Raw genomic sequence first — 20,000 nt, forward strand, 5'->3', positions numbered from 1 at the left:
TCATAACTCATCAACATATNCATTTATATATATATATATATATATATATATATATATATATATATATATATATATATATATACGTGTTGGTAATAGACCATAATTTTTACAATATTCTATAAATTCTACTGAATGTTTGGCGTTAATATGTAAACGAACTACAAACATATTAACGCCAAACATTCGGTAGAATTTATAGAATATTGTAAAAATATATATATACGTGTATGTATTAGTGTGATATAGATAGTATATGTTTATATAGTTTGATTAATTCATAATTAGAGTTTGTTTTTGCTAAAAAAAATATTTCTCGCTATGTCATCTTACCTTATGTTTTTTTTCCATTTTTTTGGTATTTTGAATTCAAAAATCTTTCGGATAAGAAGTTTAAAACATTAATCTATATGAATTCGTGTCTTCATAGTACGAAGCTGGAGTCCTCAAAAGAGTAATTATTATTTTTACCGTCATTTTATTTTATGACCACTGGTGAACCCATCCAATCCATAGCTACTGGACGATGGCCATGTTTAGTTTGTAAAGCTGGTGTAGGTAACAATTCAATCAAGTGTCAGCAGTGTAACCAGTGGTGTCACAAATGTTGTTCAAAAATAGTTGGTACTTTATCTAGTGTCCAATTTTGTTTGTCCTGCTTGCATCAATCCACAACAACAAATTCGAAATAGCAATGTTTCGGAAGCCATTAAAGTAGAGAAAATCACATCGTTTCAATATCTATGGGATGTTCTAGATTGTACTGGAGCAGCTGAAGCTGCCGTTCGAGCCCGCATACGTGCAGCCTGGAATAAATGGCATCTCCCTGTTTCTCTATTGATGCGGCGTGACATCCCACTACCACTACGATCAAGACTTTATAAATCTGTGATACGTCCGGTGTTGTTATATGGTGCAGAAACATGGCCAATGACAGCCAAACTGGAACAACAACTTAACGAACCGACATGAAAATGCTCCGATGGAAGCAACGAATTAGTCTGAAGGACCACATCAAATCTACCGAAATCTTGCGTCGTGCTGGTTTAGATGATATAAAGGACGAATGCCGGCAACACCGTCTGCGGTGGTTCGGTCATGTCAAACGAAGTGGAGACTGCCATAAATTCTCTTGCAGATGTTAAAGTACCTGGCACACGTCCCAAAGAAGTCCTGTTCGCAAACAATCGAGCAAGACATGAAAGCTCTAAATTTAAACGAAATGGATACAACTGATCGTCTAATTTGACGCAAAAAGTTGATGGCAAAGAAAACAACCCCCTACCTCGGGAAACTGGGTCTCTGGACGCTTAAACGAAGATTGATTGATTCAATTCTTCAGACCACTGCTAATAGTAGTAGTAGAAGTAGTAGCAGTGGCAGCGATAGTAGTACTAGAAGTAGTAGTAGTGATAGTAAAAGTAGTATTAGAAGTAGTGGTAGTGCTACCAATGGTGAAACATGAATTAAATAGCGTTGGTTTGCAATGTTTTCAAGTGTAGTTATGTTATGTGTAAATAATCGAGGCACGTAAACAACGCCACGAAAATTGAATTAAAAAAGTGAAATTGTACGGGTTGTGCTGTAATTCGTTTAATAGTACGTTTGCTCTGAATTTTATTTAGTTGGTTTTGTAAACTAAAGAAGGTTAAAGGTCCATCACACGTTTGCTAAAACTAGTAGCACATGAAAGTGAATGATGTCAGGCGTTCTGCAGTTTATTGCGGGCACTTGCTGCTGTTCATTGAACTCAACGAAACGAAGGGAAGATTAATTTTCTGACAAGTTTTCTTCTCATATTTCCTAGTTTAAATTCAAATCATTCGAAACATCGACGCTTTGAAATAAATTAAGTTAGTTAACTTTTCAAATTTATTCAACCAGAAAATTTTAAAACAATAACATTAAACAAGTTGATAGTTGCTCTCATGTCATGCTATTTATATATTTAGGTTTATATTCGCATATGTATGCATTTAATTCATTGTCCTATTATTTGAAAAGATTATTAACTTTTAAATGTCCGCATATTTATCAGCAATTTGAATATACAATTTCATATTTGAGAGGTTTTTCAATTCGAGAAAATCAAAAGATGTAAACGCACATGTTATTGGCTAATTAGGATGACTTACATGACATTTTTTTGGTTCCAACAAAAAAATTTGCAACTACAAAAAACAAACAGCAGCAAGTGCGTAAGTAGCTTCTCTGGAAATGTTCTTGGACGAGGTAACTGAATGCAGGCAACTCAGTAAATTTTGAAAATCATCAGCATGTTGAAAGCAGACGAGAAGATGATGAGCAAGGAAGCCGAACAAGTTGCAACGTCACTTGGTTCTTTATTCTTTGATTTAGTGTGTGGCTGAGTTTCAGGAGGTTCTGATATTGTTTCAATTTGTTTTGTCGAGGGGGCATCTGGTTTCTTAGTTGGGACTTCGTCTTTATTCGGGTTACGAGTTAAGAACTCGTAGCCGGCAAATAAATAAGCGCACATAAGTTCATCATCCCCAAATTTTGACACATTCCAACGTGGTCTTTCCTTGTCAATTAACTGGAAATTTTGGTCGAATGGTTCACGGATAATATAAACCTGATATCTGTGGGGTTCTGGTCCATATGGGTATGGTGGAATAAATTCTACAAGTGATGAAAATATTGTTTGCGATAGTTTCATTATATATTTATTTCCATTAAATTATCCTATTGTTTAAATGGCTGTAAATATTTTTTTTAATCTCAGGAGTAAATTTAAGTGATTTACACAAACTATAAAAGGACGTATTAAACTTTTTTTTTTAATTTTGTGGTGATTTAAGAATCAGTTTCATCTTATCATTAAATTTGTTCTTTTAACAAAATTTTCGTGCACTAAAAATCAAAAATATATACTGAACTCAAAGTTACTAAGATATTTAACTTACCCACTAGGTCATTTTTGCCATCACTAGTTACTCCTTTTACCAAATCAGCACCCTATAAGTTAACAAATATTACGAAACGAAAATAAATTTTAAAAATTTTACATCACGATTTTACCGTTGTCTTTTTTACCCAATGCAGCCAAGAGCGATCAGTGGGATTCTTAGGATTTGGAGCGTCCAGATCGACCATCACAACCATGTACTTATCTAAATCCCTCTGAGTTAATAATTGAAGTTTTTCCACCAACGTTTTAAAATAATTCACTTACTCTTTAGAAACATTTCAAACGAATGATCAAGTTTCCACGTCCGACAGAATTTTAACATACAATCATTTTTTAAATTTTTTGAAAAAATATTTCAAATAACAATTGGATAAAAAATAAATGTATTTCCACCGTATAATTGTAGTAGACTGTCGGTGCTCTCGCAGTTAGAGATTGAGGTACCTCGATTCCGCAACCAGGGTAGTCTTTAAGTTCCATTCTCATATAAATGTGTGATACATATTCGCAGAAACCGTCGACGGGTGGATTTTGACAGTCTTCATCTCCAGCAACATCGATGACTGAAACACTCGCAATAATTAATAAGAGCAACGAAGTGCACGGCGAAGAAAGCAACCTCGCCATTATTTTCGCTTGATAGTATCGTGTGAAAACTCAATCTGACCCGCTAACGAACGAATTCAAATGGAACGGTTGGAATCTGTTATTATGATTTTGGATTGGTTACGTCAAAATAAATATTTCGTCAGCATAGAACAATAAAAAAATGCTAATCAAAAAACAATACAAGACCAAACATTTCTAAACCACACAATACTACACGACAAAATACAATACTACTATACAAACGTGGTATCTGAAGCTACCAACCTTGTAGAAAAATGTCATGTTAAATATTTTGAGTTTGAAGCTAAGAAATGGGTGAAGTTTTTCTATAGCAATAAAAAAAAGGATGAACGAAGGAGTGGTCTAATGAATGGTTGAATGAAGAATTGAATAAATGAAATGAAGAAGATATTTCAAAACTTGGGCAAGTCTTTGGTTGAAAACAAAAGTTGTAGAAGCCATCAGCTACTCGTCAATTTTGCTGAAAGTTTTGAGGTTACGTACTTCAATTATAAATAGTCTAGATCAGCAAGCGTTTATGTTATAACTATATAAAATACGTTGTCAATCAATCTTCGTTTAGCGTCCAGAGACCTAGTCCCCCCGAGGAAGGACGTTGTTTTCTTTGCCATCTTTCATTGATTAATATATAAAATACGTTGTATGAAACAATAAACTGTCTTGTCTCAGACGACAAATTTATATAGCATACTTATAAAATCAGTGTTCGAATTGTGAAAAATGAAGTAGGGGGGGTCATAAAGATTGGCGGGTGAAGTTTTGAATGTACGGGGGTCAAATTTTGACCCCTCCAACATTAAAATTAAATGAAAGGTGGAGGGTCTTATTTTAGAGGTAGAGGGGTAAAACCCCCCAACCTCCCATTAATTCGAACCCTGTATAAAATATAATAAACTTTGGAATAATTTTGACGTTAATTAGAACTTATAAAAACACAAATAGAATATAATAATTCATTATAGTAAGAAAAGAGAGACGTTTACTACAAAAAAAAATATGTCATCGCCTATCGCCTGTACAATCTTATAAAGCAACAAATAGGCTGTTAGGTTCTTTAACAAGTAAAATGGAGAATAAATAACGAGAAATGAAATTATATATTTTTTTATTTATTTATGTTTTTTCATCAGTTTTTTTAATATTATTTCATATTATTATTGTTTTTTGGACATTTAAATTATTATCACATATTAGATATGAGCACATGGATTTTAATCTACGCTCATTATTAAATGTTATGTTATCTCATATTATGTCCTCCCAGTTTAAAATATTCCATCTAAAAGCCCACTTTATATCTCCTTATCAATCCGTCCCTACAGCCCGTATATAAGTATCTCCCATCGCCTGACATCGTAAATATGGAATCTGGAGCAGTGAACTCCTGGCCAGTTTTCAGGCATTCGTCAGCGTAGAAACATGAACCATCACCTTTCGTTAAACAAATCATAATAAGAACAATAACCACAATAATAATAATAACAACAATAATAACAATAACAGTAATAATAATAAAATGATAGTTTACTGGTTGAGATGAAACAGCCTGCTCCGTGTGAAAGCATGGCGAGGACTTTTGACCTACTTTCTTGTAATATTCTCACGGCAGAGCTAGTGCCATGGAGTGAAAAAAAAGGAAAGAAAAATACAACGAAACGTCATTGCTACTATTTTCATGCTGCTGTCTTATTATTATTATGACGTTGGCGGTGTTGTTGTTGTAGTAGTAGCAGTTTTTGTTGTTGTTGTAGTTGTTGTTGTTGTTATAGTTGTTGTTGTTGTAGATGTTGTTGTTGTTGTAGTTGTTGTAGTAAATGTTGTTGGATTTTGTCGTTAAGATAGTTATGTTACGTTACCGTTATCAATGAATGAATGAAATGAATGAATGAATGAATGAATGAATGAATGGATGAATGAATAGTTAAACGTTAGTTATTACAATCAGTCTTTGCGCCAAATTCATGGCCTCACGAAGAAACAAAACCACCTCCACAGACGGAATACTTCTTCGAAAAAAAAAATCGTCAACAATGAGACAAACATGTCGAAGAAACACACAAAAAGAAAGAAAGAAAGAGGATAATAAAAGACAAACCTTGCCCTCCTGACATCAACCAAATGCAAGGTTGAATCGTCACAACCAACCAGAACGTCATACTCTGACACTCTAGTGCAGCCGTTACATGCTGAATTAGTGTTGTACGTGAAGATCTAGAATGAATGAATGAATGAATGAATGAATGAATTAATGAATGAATGAATGAATGAGTGAATTAATGAATAGATAAATAAATGGATGGATGGATAGATGGATGGATGGATGAATGAATGAATGAATGATTGAATTAATGAATAGATAAATAAATGGATGGATGGATAGATGGATGGATGGATGGATGAATGAATGATTGAATTAATGAATATATAAATAAATGGTTGGATGAATGAATGAATGGATGAATGTGCGGATGAACGAACAAACATTAGTAGCTGTTGTACAGTTGTTTGTAGATGATAAAAATATTAGCATCGCCATACGTGCTGCTTGTTGTGTAGGGCCAGGCATGATAATTTATTTCTCTCCGTAGCAACGAGTAAAATTTTGCCTTCTGTTAAAACTTCTTTATCACCTAAGTAGAAGCATGCATGTGTTTGTGTGCCTATGTGTGTTTAAGTGTCAGTTTGTGTGTGTGTTTGTGTGTGTCAGTCTGTGTGTGTGTGTGTTTGTGTGTCAGTCTGTGTGTGTGTGTGTTTGTGAGAGAAATTAAAGACAAAGAAATGAGAAAAATAACTAAAATGTAATTACTAATACAAAGAGCGGGTGGAGCTATCGCCAAACCCGACCACGACCCCATCAAATAGCAAGCGTTGATTGGTCCACTGTCCAGCCAATCAAAAGTGTGCAAGCACTGTGATTGGCTGCAGTCCCAGAGTTTAACTGTGCCATCTCTCGACGCGGAAACAACATTTCGACCTCTGTCCACAATCGCCGTGTCAGTTACGCCTAGATTTGCGAAAGAGTAAGAAAAAAAAGGTTAAAAAAAGAAAAAAAAACATAATAATCATAATAAATTATTATGAATAACTCAGCGGCATAGTACCCCGGCACTCATTATTAGCCGACCGACGAAAATGCCACAACGAATAAAAATATCGCGTGATTTAATCTTCCTCGCTCTGAAAAATCCAACAAACACATTCCCTCCCAAATGCAAACATTTTATTCATCAATAGCTAGGAGGCCGCTATAAAAATTAATAACGATGACACCTAAACAGCAATAATAATAATAATAATAATAATAATAATAATAACTGACCCTGCCTGTGACCTTTCAGTGTAGCCGCACACTTACCATCTTCGGCAGACCAGATTTTCAATTGAGTGTCAGCTCCTCCAGTCAAAACGACGAGGCCAGACGGGAAAAACTTACTCGTATATACCTCCCCACAATGACCTTTTAGCTCTCTCTGATTGGTTGGGTGGTTTGTTTGATCAGTCGGTTGGTTGGTTGATCGTTTTTGATTGGTTGGTTCAATGATTAATCGCGTTTGATTGGCTGGTTGAGTGATCAGGTATGAGTGGTTGGCTGACTGATCTTTTGATTGGCTGGCTGACTTATCGTGTATGATTGGTTGGTTGACTGATCAGCAACAATAACAACAATAATAATAACAATAATAACAACAACAATAACAACAACAACAACAATAATAATAAATAAATAAATAAATATAACTGACCCTGACTTCGCCATCTTCACACAGCCATATTCTGACATTACCCTCGCTATCGCATGAAACCCCCAGCCCACCGTTAGTTACGTCCAGGCAGTTGATCTATTCGGGGTGGTAATTTTGAAAAAATATTTTGAATAAATTAATAAATTATTGAGACCATTTTGAATAAATAAATAAATAAAATGATTAATTAAATAGCAATTAATAACGATTATTGAGATTATATCAAATAAAAGATAAATTATTGAGATTTTTTTTCAAAAAAAAAAAAAGAATTAACCACAACAAAAACCACATCAACAACAATAAATAACAATAATAACAACAACAACAATAATAATAATAACAATAACAACAAACAGTTTTCCAAGAGCTATGAACTTTCTGGAAAATCTGATCGGGAGCTTTGAACGTTAAATTGATTCTCGACTCGTCACTACTACCACCATCATCATCATCATCACGGCCACCATCTTTATCGTCATCACCATCAATTTTCTGCTTTTTTACATTGCATGACACATTAATCTGTCTCTAAAAGGAAAGCGAAATACCCAATTTTTTTTAAATTTAAAATTTTAATTTAATAATAGCTTATATTTCATTTCATATACACTAGCACACACTCACCACGCACGCACACGTACACACACACACACACACATAGATACAAACACATAATAACCAAAGGAATACAGACTATAAAGGATAAAATAATAAATAAAATAATGTAAATTACATTCTTCAAGAGTCTGGCAGAGAAAATGGATTGATGATTTGAGTGTAATTTTTTTTCAATCTCAACATTTTCAATGGTTTCATCTATGACATTTTCTTTCATTTTTAGCTCCCCGTATATTGTTTTAGAGCCTTTTATTTTTAAAAGAATATAAAATAGTAAAATAACCAAATCATTTGAATTTATGAAATTAATTTATTTAAAAATTAATCTTAGAAATAAATGTAAAACCAAAAAAATATGTTATAAAAAAATGATAAAATGATTCATTTTATTAAAAATTTAAAATAAAATCCACACAAAAACAAAAAAAAGGCATAATAAATTTGAATAAATTGTAAAAAATTATTTGTTCTCAACCACCATGTTTTTTTAAGCCAATCCATATTTTGTCATTTGCATTCCTGTTGGGATTTATTATTAATTATTCAATTTTATCTTATTTTAAAAATTTAAATTGTCCAATTTTATTACCACATTACTGAAACTTTTCAATTCAAATAAAAATAAATTCTGATTAATCATTAATTGATCAAGAAATAAAGATGACAATTGATGCAATCAGTATTTTAAAGTGAAACCACCTCAAAGCAGTGTCCCAATCGTCTTGGATAATTATTCTCTCACGTATTTCGATCATTTTGATGACAAAAATAGGTAAAAAACTACCTTTTTTCAATTTGAAAACAATTTAAATTAGTTCACTTTTAATGAGTAAAAGTGAGAAGCGTTTCATTTGACCATGTACATGAAGGAATAGCCTTTGATTAAAACGTTACGTATCAAATTTCGATTTATTTTCATATTTTTCGCAATTTTTTCAAAGTTATTTACTACAAATATTTATAATTATTTAAAAAATTTACAAAAATATTATGATTTTATCTAAATTAAGTGATAGTACTAAATGACAAAATTGTACTTTATGATATTCCATTTTACAGAACTATATGCAACCACCCTATTCGATGCTGTGCTATGTTAGCTTTAAAATATACTCTCTCTCTCTCTCTCTCTCTCTTTCTCTCTCTTTCTCTCTCTTTCTCTCTCTCTCTCTCTATATATATATATATATATATACACTAATTTATAAAACCCACACAGAGATTTGATATTTTATTTCACGTAAACTAAATTGTATTTTGTTTAAAAAAAAGATGACGAGATAATTTTCATTTGAACATTTATTACTTAACAGGATAGGCAAACCAAATTGTCCAAAAAATCAAATATCGAATTTTATTTATTTCTAGTTTTGAAAAAAAAATATAGTTTATCAACCAGCTGCCAACTAACTACATTAATTTTTCTTCGATAGTTTGATTTTGTCAAACGGTTTCATCAAATCTTCAGCCCTTAAGAAAAAAAAATTGTAACAAATTTTGATTTTATGGTATTTATACATAGTAGTTATGGCACAATTAAGTGCTGTTATCTGTAACATAACTATACACTACCTACATGAATAAAAAAAAATCAATAATAAAAGTGAAAACAATAACATACGTCGGTTTATTGTTGACATCAAAATGATTCTCCAGACCATTCCAGCATTTGTAGTAATCCGGATCAATCTTCCCACACCCATGCAAGCTCCATTCAGTCAGGGATAGGCTCAAGCAGGATTCAAACATAAAGGCCTTTGGACAAAATTTTTGAGATTTTTCAAAAAAAAATATTATGTATATATTCATTAGAAAAGCAAAGTTAAGAGATAATGGTTTTTCAATCCGACAATATAATTATAAAATGTACGAACGAACGAACAAAAGAACGAACGAACGAACGAACAAACAAAATGAATTTCTCCACAAACCATAGAATCTTGCGCTATCTTCCTCGGAACGAGGGTAGCCTGAGAATTCTCTTTAAAACATTCGGCATCTGGTCCGTGAGGGGTCATTATGCTATGTAGGGAAGCCCCCCCTGGCAAAAACCCGCACTCCTTTTAAAAATTATTACTTATAATTAATAATAATTAATATAAAATAATAACCATGATGATAATAAATAAAAATATTTGGTTACGAGATGGTTCTAATTTAAGAAGATTTCCGGTTATAACTACAGAAGCATGCAGTGTGTATGTGAATCGGGGTACTTGTTGGTCGAAATTACAACGCATCATCATACTACTACTACTGCTGTTGTCGCTGCTGCTGCTGCTTCTACTACTACCACTCAAAAAAAATTTTACCTTGGCTTCATAATTTCCTTGTATCAGTCCCATGAATTCACTCATGCAGTTCCCTATTTTGACGAGAATTTTTCAAATTTTCTGATGTTAAAAAGTTACACATTATCCTTTATTATCACCGTACATTATCTTTAATTATTTATTAATACATCAAATAGGGACCAAAAGTAATTACAAATCTTATAAAAAGATCACAACAATTACTAATCGCATCACAAAAATTACACCAAAAATTAAAAAAAACAAAAACTCATTACTATGATAATAGGGCGGTCTGAATGTGTTCTCCGAAATGGACCAACGGGGCGGGAAAATGACGAAATCAGCAATAGCAGTCCCCACTCTGGCAGATTGGCACGTTAACACTGTGAATATGGATGGGTCCTGGGTGGGTAGGTGGGTGGAAATGGTAATCCCTGAGATTTTTGAACCCGTAATATTTGTAGTGTAATTTTTTTGTGAAATTTGTGTGACTCAATTTGTAATTCTCGTGATCGATTTACCAGATTTGTAAATTTTTCTTGTCAGAATTTGACATATTAATAAATAATAAAAAAAATAATATATAACTCATGATAAAGAAATATAATTATAATGAAAATACCAGCACAAATACTAACAGCATGGTCGTACACAACTGTGTTTACCGGGCAGAAGTTGTTGAGATGGTATTTGTACGGGTACAAGTTACCAGTCCATGCTACTACATCAAATGGCGAGTGATCCTTCGTTTTATTATTTAATAAAATATTAATTTTAATTAATTATAATTTAATTATTATTATGATTATTATTTTTTTATATATTCGAGTATATTGTAATGTAATTTTCCAATATAATCATAATCTTCACTAAAAAAACAGTTTAAAAAAAAGTTTGATCATTTATAAATCAATATCTACACCCTAATCATTACTAAGGAAAGAATAAAACACAAAACAGGAGATGCTGTATTTAATTTCAAAACTGCAAGAATGTCAACCTGCAGAGCTGTGAACAGCAATCCTTGATACTTTGAAACGATTTTAAACTTCATGTCTGGCGCTTTCTCGTCGTAACAAGCTTCCGGAATCTCAAAATCTCTCGGATTTGCAAGCCCGTTCGCACCTATGGGGCCCAGATCTGGCAGTTTGAAGTGGGTGTCGTAAACCTCGAGTATGTAGCCTCTGGTCAGCCCGCTGACTTGCACTTGAAACCTTATTCCTTGCTGTTGGATGAGTGCATTTTTGATTTTCTCACTGAATAAAACTTTGCATATGTAATATAATTTGAATTGAATAAAACTCTTTAGAACACAGACCGGTATTACGCAGATCTCCAAAGGTTCAACCGTCAGTTTTCCAAATTCCGTCTTGATGTAAAGCGTTCCTTGCTGAGGTACTGTTGATGATTGTTTTGGTTATAATAATAATAATAATAATTAGTAGTAGTAGTAGTTTAGTTGTAGCAATAGTTACAGTAAAAGAAGTAACAACAGTTGTAGTATTAGAAGTAGTAGTAGTAGTAGCAGCAGCAGCGGCAGTAGTAGTAGTGGTAGTAGTAGTCGTAGCAGTAGTTTAAAGGTAGTAGCAGAGTAGTAGTAAATAAAATGAAACTACCTAATAGAAAATGACCATCCGAATTGTAGAAGGCACTGTGCACACAAAAATAAATTCGAAATAATGAATGAATGAATGAATGAATGAATGAACTAATTAATTAATTAATTAGTTAATTAATTAAGTAAGTAATTCATTAGTTAAAATCCCAAATATGATAAGCCAGTCTAACCTGTCTTTCATGGAGGCATTACACAGATAGACATGAATGGCTAAACCACTGCGCGTCCGCGGGTCGCCAGCTCCCGCTATCGTGTGAATACCCTGTAGAAATGTATTAAAATTTACTACTGTTACTACTGCTGCTACTACTACTGCTGCTGCTGCTGCTACTTCTGCTACTACTACTAACTCAAATAACTTAATATAACGCAATATATCACAATATAACAACAAAAAATATGAAAAAATGAAATAAACCTAAAATTTAAAAAATCCATGTTACCTCGAAGAAATTAACAGACTCTTCTTTAGGAATATCAAAAGAATTCCATCTTATCTGTAATATTTTCGCGGAAACTTGTTCATCGAACACGACAAACAAACATTAAAAACTTTTTTACATTCAAGACATTACGGATGCGACACATCGACCAAGAGAGAATGCTATATAACCTGAGACGGATCGATTTGATCGAACTTGGTGGTGAAGTAGGGTACGTTGGGCCCCTGAGACCAGGGTTCGTGTTGGGCCGAGGGCTTCATTCTGTACAGCCAACTTATTAATGGAAGAATTAATACATTTTATTGTTTTGTAAAGTATTGTATTGTGTTGTAATGTATTGTATCGTGTTGTAATGTATTGTATTGTGTTGTATTGTATTGTATTGCGTTATATTGTATTTTTTCAACTAATCTGTAAATATTTGGTAAATCTACAACTGTTAAACCTCCTTTTATTTTGGTCTCTGGGGGCGGTAAATGCTGTCCCGGACAACTGTTCAGCGTACAAACCATAAGGGCATTTTTGAGGTGTCAACTGAAAAAAAAAATTTTTTTTTGTTAATTCTAATAAATGATTTAAAAAATGAATAACTTCTAACTTGTCCAGCGGGCAGTGAGTTTGGACATCTCGGATCTTCCGATGAAATATCAGATCCCAATCCGTTGCGATACTGCAATGTGGGATCACATTTAAATATTATTTTCTTCAAAATTATTCCGTCATAATTTTTGGTTCATTATTATTATTATTCAGAACTCTGACATTTACAAAACTGCTTTCATGTCATTCTATACTTCTTGCTAAAATTTTGTGCTACAAAGTCTATACTACCCAAAGCACACGACTTACATGTACACACACTAACACACACACACACACACGCATACATTCATTCAAACATACAGACATACATACATACATACATATATACATAACATACATACATACATACATACATACATACATACATACATACATACATACATACATACATACATACATACATACATACATACATACATACATACATACATACATACATACATACATACATACATACATGCATACATGCATACATGCATACATGCATACATGCATACATGCATACATGCATACATGCATACATGCATACATGCATACATACATACATACATACATACATACATACATACATACATACATACATACATACATACATACATGCATACATACATACATACATACATACATACATACATACATACATACATACATACATGCATACATGCTTACTTTTAAATTTTGAAAATCGTTCATTGTAATTGTCTTTTCGTTACAAAATTATCCCAAGTTAAAAGATGCTTGAAAATTGTCAATAAAATAAAATAACTTTTTGATTTTAAAACAGAAAAAAATATTTAATAAAAAATAATTATAAAGTTTGGAACACCAAAATTTGTCACCGGTTCCAATGTTTTATAGTGGAAGCGAAACTGGAGTTTAAACTCCATACCACAGTTCAAAATGATAACAACTTGATCGTTGAACTCTTTTTGTGTTTGTATGTATGCATGTTTGTGTATGTGTGTGTGTATGTATGTGTGTGTGTATGTGTACGTGTGTGTGTTGGAGTGGATATGTGTTTGTTTGAGTGTTTGTAAGCATTTGCAAACTTCAGCAGGGTATACTAACTTAATGTTATTGTATGATCATAATATTGCGTTTCTTTATAATTTCTTCGCCATAAAACCAGACTATCAGATAATATCCATCAGCACTTCTTATGAACTTGTGCAAAACGTCAGAAGGAACATCAAAGAATAAACTTTGAAATTTTTAAGACTCAAAATTAAACCAACAGCACGATGAGTGTGACTGTGTACACATAGGCATTTTAACATGTGTACTCACATGTGTGTGTGTGTGTGTGTGTGTGTGTCTGTGTGTGTGTGTGTGTGTGTGTGTGGATTACACATATATATATAAAAGTATAGAAAGGTACAACGATATGTGTCAACTCGAAAAATATTGCCTATAACAACAACGAAGCGTAATTAAAAACAATATGAACTAGTTTTTCGATGGAGGCACTAGAAAAAAAAATGAAAAAGAAAGAAAAAGAAAGAGAGAGAGAGAGAGAAAGATAGATAGATAGATAGATAGATAGATAGATAGATAGATAGATAGATAGAGAGAGAGAGAGAGAGAGAGAGAGAGAGAGAGAGAGAGAGAGAGAGAGAGAGAAAGGAGAAGAAAAAAAAGATCAACCAAGCCAACTGCAATAAAACAGACATGAAGTGTCTTGTAAATTTCAAACAAACTTTAAAGAAAAATTGCCACGATGAGTTTTAATTGAATGGCGTGAACCGTACATAGCATAAAACAAATCTCAAGAGCATTTATATGATATTTCATAAAAGGGCCAAATTTACATTTGACAATATCAATGAATTACCAAAAAAATCAGGAATTGTCAGAAATTTTCAACTAGTCTTTCTTAAAAACGTCATTTAACACCGAAAATTAATCAACCCTTCCAGAATAGAAAAACAAATTCAAAATTAGGCACCGTTGTTACGCAGAACGAAAGCGATGTTTTTGTTGATCTTAGAGATCATCTTTACATGATTTTGTACAGTAGTCATTAACCTTTGCTCGCAGACTGCTATCGATCCAATCATTGTTTATAGAGAATTGTGTTTGAGGACATTTAGAATAAATAAATAAATCGTTCAATCGTCTACATGCGTTTAATAGACTCTATGTGCCAAGAATTTTGTCCTGATTTTAAACTTGCTGATTGCAAATGGCTGTCTCTTTCTTTGATAAATGGCTGACTTGTTTTAATGAAAGATTTTATATTCAGAGTTTGAAAAAGATTGCTTGATCATAATTTTTCTTCTTCTATTTTAATAAAAAGAGATAATCTAGTGCTGATACTATCAATATCAAACTTTTAATTACATTTTTACGAACAATTTTTATAACAATATTTTATTTATTTACATAATTTAAAAGGAAATATTAAAAAAAAAAACTCGAACGGGAGATATAATAATCATGTTAGCAGTAGTCTATTCCTGCGGTAAGTGAAGAAATAATCATCGTGGTCTTTTGAAGACTATTTCTCTATTTGAGAAATAGTCTTTAAAAGTCTTTAATAAGTCTTTAGATAATCTCATTCTATGAACTTTATACCTACTATTATTTTTATTTGACTCAACAGATGTAAAACTAGAAAAATTGCATACATTTTTCTGTCTTCTTGAATTAAACTAAAACTAAACAAACATAAACTAAACATACCTACATAAACATAGCCATCAATGCTATCAAAATCGTAATGACACAATTTTTTTTAAAATTTAAAATAAATTCAAAACCAACCACTTTTAACAGTAGCAGTGCTAATGGTTGTTGAGGTTGAGAGCCCTTTTGTAAATGTGGCCTGGAAAAAAGCGGCTTTCGTCAGTACGGAGTACCCCAGAGAAGTGGAGGCGGGACCCTGGCGGGGCGTGGATGGCCGAAAAGGACGCACGGACTACGTACACATAGCCGAAAATGACACAGAAATGAACTGGTTCGTCATAGATCTGATACATAGTTATCAGGTGAAGTATATTCATCTTTTTAACAGAGAGTGTCCGGACTGTGGTTAGTTTGTTTGGGTTGTGGTGGTGGTTGGTGGGTTTTTGTGGTTGGTGGTGCTGATAGTGGCTCGTTGTTTTTGTTTTTGCTATTGCTTTGAAGTTGTTGTTATACGGTCGTAAGGTTAAATTTATTTGTTCATTTATTACGTTTTAATGTTGATACTGCTAACATGATTATTTTATCTTCCGTTCGTGTTTTTTTTAATATTTCCTACTAAATTATGTAAATAAATAAAATATTGTTTTAAAAATTGTTCGTAAAAATATAATTAATAGTTTCATATTGATAGTATCAGCACTAGAACATTTCTCTTAATGATGGCTTTTAGTTGTTTATTTTCCAACTAATCCTCGAAATCATTGGGTCCAAAAACTTTCCTACGCACCAGAGGAGCGGATGGACCACTTCATCATCGGCACGACGAACACTTTTGATCCGACCATCAACAAAACCATTCGAAATCGCTACCAACTGTGCGGTCAGTGGCCTACAAAAGCCTTCCCACCGTTCAGAGCCATGCGTATTGACTGCTTGAATCCCAATGCTTTCTCAAGATTTGTTATATTGCAGCAGGATGTCGGTAAAAGTAGCATGGGCTTTACTGAACTAGAGGTTTACACTGACGGTTAGTTAGGTAGTTGGTTTGTTAGTTGGGTATGTGTGTGTGTGTGTGTGTGTGTGTGTGTGTGCGTGGTTTGATTTCAAGAAACAAATCCAAAACCAATAAATTACATAATCTAATTTATGCAAAAAATTGTTTCACCAACTTCAAACAAATCCCAATTCCCATAGGAAAACCAATTTACACAAAGAACCTAGCTCTAAACAAGCCAGTGTATTTCAGCACAGCAAGGCCAGGCGACATGTACGATCCCAAAATATGTGTTGATGGAAATTTCACACCCGATAACATTTATTGCTTGCAGGGACTGGAGTCGCCTCCATATAAAAACTGGTTCGCTATTGATCTCCTGAGAGAGCATATGATTGTCTATGTGGTTCTCTATGGAAGAACTGACTGCTGTGGTTGGTTTCTAGTTTAAGTGTTTTAATTTTTTTAAAGAATTTCTAGTCTATTAAAAAAGTTAATGAATATAATAAAATTTGTCTTGATATTCGTTCAGTTTTGCTATTGAAAACTTTGGAAAAGCTCTATTTTATTTGGTTATTCATGAAGTTTTTTCATCAAAACTAACAACTTGACAAAAAATGCATTCCTTCCCCATACTTTCTCCACATACTTCCTCCAATCCTACCCCAGTCAGTGACATGGATTACTTTGTAGTCGGTCTGACAAACAAGTTTGATCCACAAGTGAACACAACAGTCAGAAACAACTACAGAATGTGTGGACATTGGAAATCTGCGGCCCTCGTAAAAGGCATGCCCATGAGAGTGACGTGTGAAGATGACTCCTTCCATTCGAGATTCGTCATCATTCAGCAGTCAGATCTGAAAAATAACAGCGGTCTTGGGTTTAAAGAGGTTGAGGTTTATGCGAATGGTGAGAAGAATTAATTAAATTAATTAATTAAGAAATAATTTTTCGTTTTTTTTATAACCAAAACCAAAAAACTTTCCACCTAATTTGAGACCCGATAAGGAAAAAGTATTTCGGATGTTTCAGAAACTTCAGAGGCGAGAAAACCTTCCCCAACCAGCACATGGGAAAATGCATTGCACTCTGCCGCAATGCCAATCTGCCGTTTGCCACCATGAATGTGGTGAGGCGCTTTTGGTGATGATTTCCTATCAAATTTTTTCCATTCAAATCATCGGCATTCTCTTGCCAAACTCGTTGTATTAATTTAGAAAATGTATATCTATACATTTATAGCTTTCAGTTGATATATATCGATAGAAGTCTGTAAACCGTTATTGGCAATTAACTCTTTAATCCTTCTTAAATTCACCATTTTTCGGTAACAAACAAATTTATATAGCGTAAAATTTCAGAAGTAGATATTAACATAAGTGCATTTTTCACTTATGCGTGTAGGAAAATTTTGACGACTGCATATGTGGAAGTGTTGTTGGGTATCCCGTGTCCAGTATTAACTGCCTCGTTAACTGCACCAACGATAAGAGATGCATCGTCCGCGATTTCTTCACCGTATTTGAAGGTACGGATAATTTTTTTTGTTCTTGATATTTTTGAAATGAAAATAATGCAAATAACAGTACTATTATTGTTGTTGATGTTGCCGCTACCAATACTACTGTCACTACTACTACTGCTACTGATGTCGCTTTTGCTGCTGCTGCTGCTACTGCTACTACCGTTACTACACAACTACTTTTACGATCACTGTTGGCGATGGATGACAATGAAATCAATGATAAAGATGATAATAATTGAAAACTTTGATTTAAGAATGATTAAGATGATAATAATTGAAAATTTAAATTTAAAGTAAGCGAGATGGCAGTAACGACGCAACCGGAAATGGGTTGCTTCCGGGAGAAGATGACTCCGGAGATTAACGAGAACCTGATGCTAATTTCAGATGGAGAATCCTCTTGCAGAAGATGCATTGCCCACTGCTTCAAATCCAACTTTCTGTACGCTTCTATTAATGTTAGCTGCTGCTGCTACCGCTCCGGCTACTCTCGTTGCTTATGATGATAATGATGAAAATGGTGGTATGGGATGATGATTTTGGTGAAGATGACTGAAGGATGATTTAGGCGATGATGACGACTGTGTTGATGACAATGTGGCATATTGATCTCTAAAAAAATACCACACACTTTTACACAGACAGAATGATGACAATGATAATAACAATGATGACGATGACACCCGATTAAATGGGGGTAATCTCCCACCCAAAGCAACACCCCAACAAACTTTCACCCCACCCCCTTTCTAGAGTTTAACCTGCCAGTGTGGCAATACTTATGACACTCTGGAGAAAGTTAGCGAGAGTCACTGCAACGTCAAGTGTGCCACGGAGCAATCTAACAATTGTGGGGGGTCGGTGGCGAGCCGCTACGTGAATCTTTTCCTCAGTTAGCTTTGAGTAAATTTTAACCCTTTGTTATTCCAAATTTAATTAAATGAAACTTTTATCACAAATCAACACCACCAAACAACAACGACAACAAAAACAACGACAACAACAACACCAAACAACAAAAACACCAAACAACAACAACAACGACGACGACAACAACAATAACAACAACAACGACAACAACAACACCAAACAACTACAACAACAACGACAACAACAAGACAAAAACAACTTCAACAACAATAACAACAACAACACCATCACCAACGAAAACAACAACAACCACGAAATTAGCTGGATATATATACGGTCTAGAAATGAACCCTTACGAAAGGTACCATTGCTTGAATGGTACCAAATTTGATGGACTGAACGAATGCCAAGAATGCGAGCCTGGTTGGACCGGCCGAATGTGCAAAGAGAGAGGTTTCGATTCAAAATATTTATCATTTTTTGGTTGTTATTGTTATTATTACTATGGGGCACCTCGATGGTGAAATGGTTAAGACGTCTGCCTTTGTTTTTGTGGTTACCGGTTTCAAATACAAAGTGTGTGTGACTCGTTGATTCGCGAGTATTGGCGTGTTTTTTGTTGAAACCTCCGAAAGAGAATTGTAAAAAAATCATAAGTTCCATCAACATCGTCATCGTCGTTATCTTCCTCACCATCAAAGATTGTGCGGTGAACAATGGTGCTTGCGGTTCGGACAAATGTGTAACGCATAGTTTCGCATACGCCAACATATCTGAGTGCGAGTGCCGAAATGGTTACGCAAAAGTTTTTGCACAGGGAGATTGTAGAGGTGAGTCTGCTTGTATATCTGTTTATACGTTTTTATGTATGTTTGTTTGCTTATTGTTTGTATGTCTGTGTATTCGCATGTTTGTATGAATTGGCTTGTATATTTGTATGAATTTGTTAGTATACTTGTTGTACATCGCAGGCAATACACACGCTAACGGCAAAACTCAATTATATACACACGCCACACGTTCGCCACAGAAGACGCAGCCACACACGCCACACACGACGCAACCACACACGCCACACACGACGCAACCACACACGCCACACACG

At 33.8% G+C, this 20,000-nt stretch overlaps 4 protein-coding genes across 4 annotated transcripts in view; 1 reads left to right on the forward strand and 3 right to left on the reverse strand.

Annotated features, from left to right (window-relative positions):
* Positions 1-2,248: 2,248 nt before the first annotated feature.
* HELRODRAFT_173370 (hypothetical protein) lies at positions 2,249-3,553 on the reverse strand (the record flags this gene model as incomplete). Its single annotated transcript, XM_009019981.1, has 4 exons — positions 2,249-2,637; positions 2,922-2,973; positions 3,037-3,138; positions 3,371-3,553. 4 exons carry the CDS (start codon positions 3,551-3,553, stop codon positions 2,249-2,251), a joined length of 726 nt encoding a protein of 241 aa, XP_009018229.1.
* Positions 3,554-4,646: 1,093 nt separating this feature from the next.
* HELRODRAFT_185624 (hypothetical protein) lies at positions 4,647-8,743 on the reverse strand. The gene is made up of 11 exons (XM_009019982.1): positions 8,620-8,743; positions 8,399-8,439; positions 8,036-8,166; positions 7,657-7,830; positions 7,300-7,395; positions 6,876-7,026; positions 6,363-6,560; positions 6,095-6,186; positions 5,652-5,767; positions 5,085-5,167; positions 4,647-4,987 (listed from the first exon to the last, which is right to left on the reverse strand). Exons 1-11 carry the CDS (start codon positions 8,673-8,675, stop codon positions 4,836-4,838), a joined length of 1,290 nt encoding a protein of 429 aa, XP_009018230.1. The 5' UTR covers positions 8,676-8,743; the 3' UTR covers positions 4,647-4,835.
* A 392-nt stretch (positions 8,744-9,135) lies between these two features.
* On the reverse strand, positions 9,136-13,696 carry HELRODRAFT_185625 (hypothetical protein). The gene is made up of 16 exons (XM_009019983.1): positions 13,548-13,696; positions 12,874-12,945; positions 12,724-12,809; positions 12,446-12,551; positions 12,276-12,329; positions 12,003-12,094; positions 11,831-11,865; positions 11,533-11,612; positions 11,215-11,439; positions 10,853-10,957; positions 10,490-10,616; positions 10,233-10,285; positions 9,852-9,980; positions 9,542-9,675; positions 9,190-9,390; positions 9,136-9,169 (listed from the first exon to the last, which is right to left on the reverse strand). Exons 1-15 carry the CDS (start codon positions 13,569-13,571, stop codon positions 9,336-9,338), a joined length of 1,377 nt encoding a protein of 458 aa, XP_009018231.1. The 5' UTR covers positions 13,572-13,696; the 3' UTR covers positions 9,136-9,169; positions 9,190-9,335.
* Positions 13,697-15,314: 1,618 nt separating this feature from the next.
* HELRODRAFT_173373 (hypothetical protein) overlaps positions 15,315-20,000 on the forward strand; it is a gene marked incomplete at both ends in the record, with an annotated part of 7,004 nt that continues 2,318 nt past the window's right edge. Inside the window, 11 exons of the mRNA XM_009019984.1 lie at positions 15,315-15,339; positions 15,654-15,908; positions 16,294-16,530; positions 16,698-16,931; positions 17,167-17,409; positions 17,499-17,629; positions 17,905-18,028; positions 18,320-18,483; positions 18,779-18,917; positions 19,217-19,348; positions 19,597-19,725. Coding sequence (XP_009018232.1) covers positions 15,315-15,339; positions 15,654-15,908; positions 16,294-16,530; positions 16,698-16,931; positions 17,167-17,409; positions 17,499-17,629; positions 17,905-18,028; positions 18,320-18,483; positions 18,779-18,917; positions 19,217-19,348; positions 19,597-19,725 — 1,813 coding nt within the window. The remainder of the gene's footprint in view (positions 15,340-15,653; positions 15,909-16,293; positions 16,531-16,697; positions 16,932-17,166; positions 17,410-17,498; positions 17,630-17,904; positions 18,029-18,319; positions 18,484-18,778; positions 18,918-19,216; positions 19,349-19,596; positions 19,726-20,000) is intronic.

Source organism: Helobdella robusta (genome assembly GCF_000326865.2).
Source record: "Helobdella robusta unplaced genomic scaffold HELROscaffold_26, whole genome shotgun sequence".
Taxonomy (NCBI): domain Eukaryota; kingdom Metazoa; phylum Annelida; class Clitellata; order Rhynchobdellida; family Glossiphoniidae; genus Helobdella; species Helobdella robusta.

Excerpts from the sequence above, each read along its gene's own strand:
- HELRODRAFT_185624 (XM_009019982.1), bottom strand. The coding sequence starts at position 8,675 with ATGATCGAAATACGTGAGAGAATAATTATCCAAGACGATTGGGACACT. Across the intron at positions 6,561-6,875 it reads ACTGAAAGGTCACAGGCAGG|GCGTAACTGACACGGCGATT; the intron begins GTCAGTTATTAT and ends TCGCAAATCTAG. Across the intron at positions 5,768-6,094 it reads CCCTACACAACAAGCAGCAC|ATCTTCACGTACAACACTAA; the intron begins GTATGGCGATGC and ends CATTCATTCTAG.
- HELRODRAFT_185625 (XM_009019983.1), bottom strand. The coding sequence starts at position 13,571 with ATGAACGATTTTCAAAATTTAAAA. Across the intron at positions 11,613-11,830 it reads GGATGGTCATTTTCTATTAG|TACCTCAGCAAGGAACGCTT; the intron begins GTAGTTTCATTT and ends AATCATCAACAG. Across the intron at positions 10,617-10,852 it reads CAGTTGTGTACGACCATGCT|GACCCATCCATATTCACAGT; the intron begins GTTAGTATTTGT and ends CTACCCACCCAG.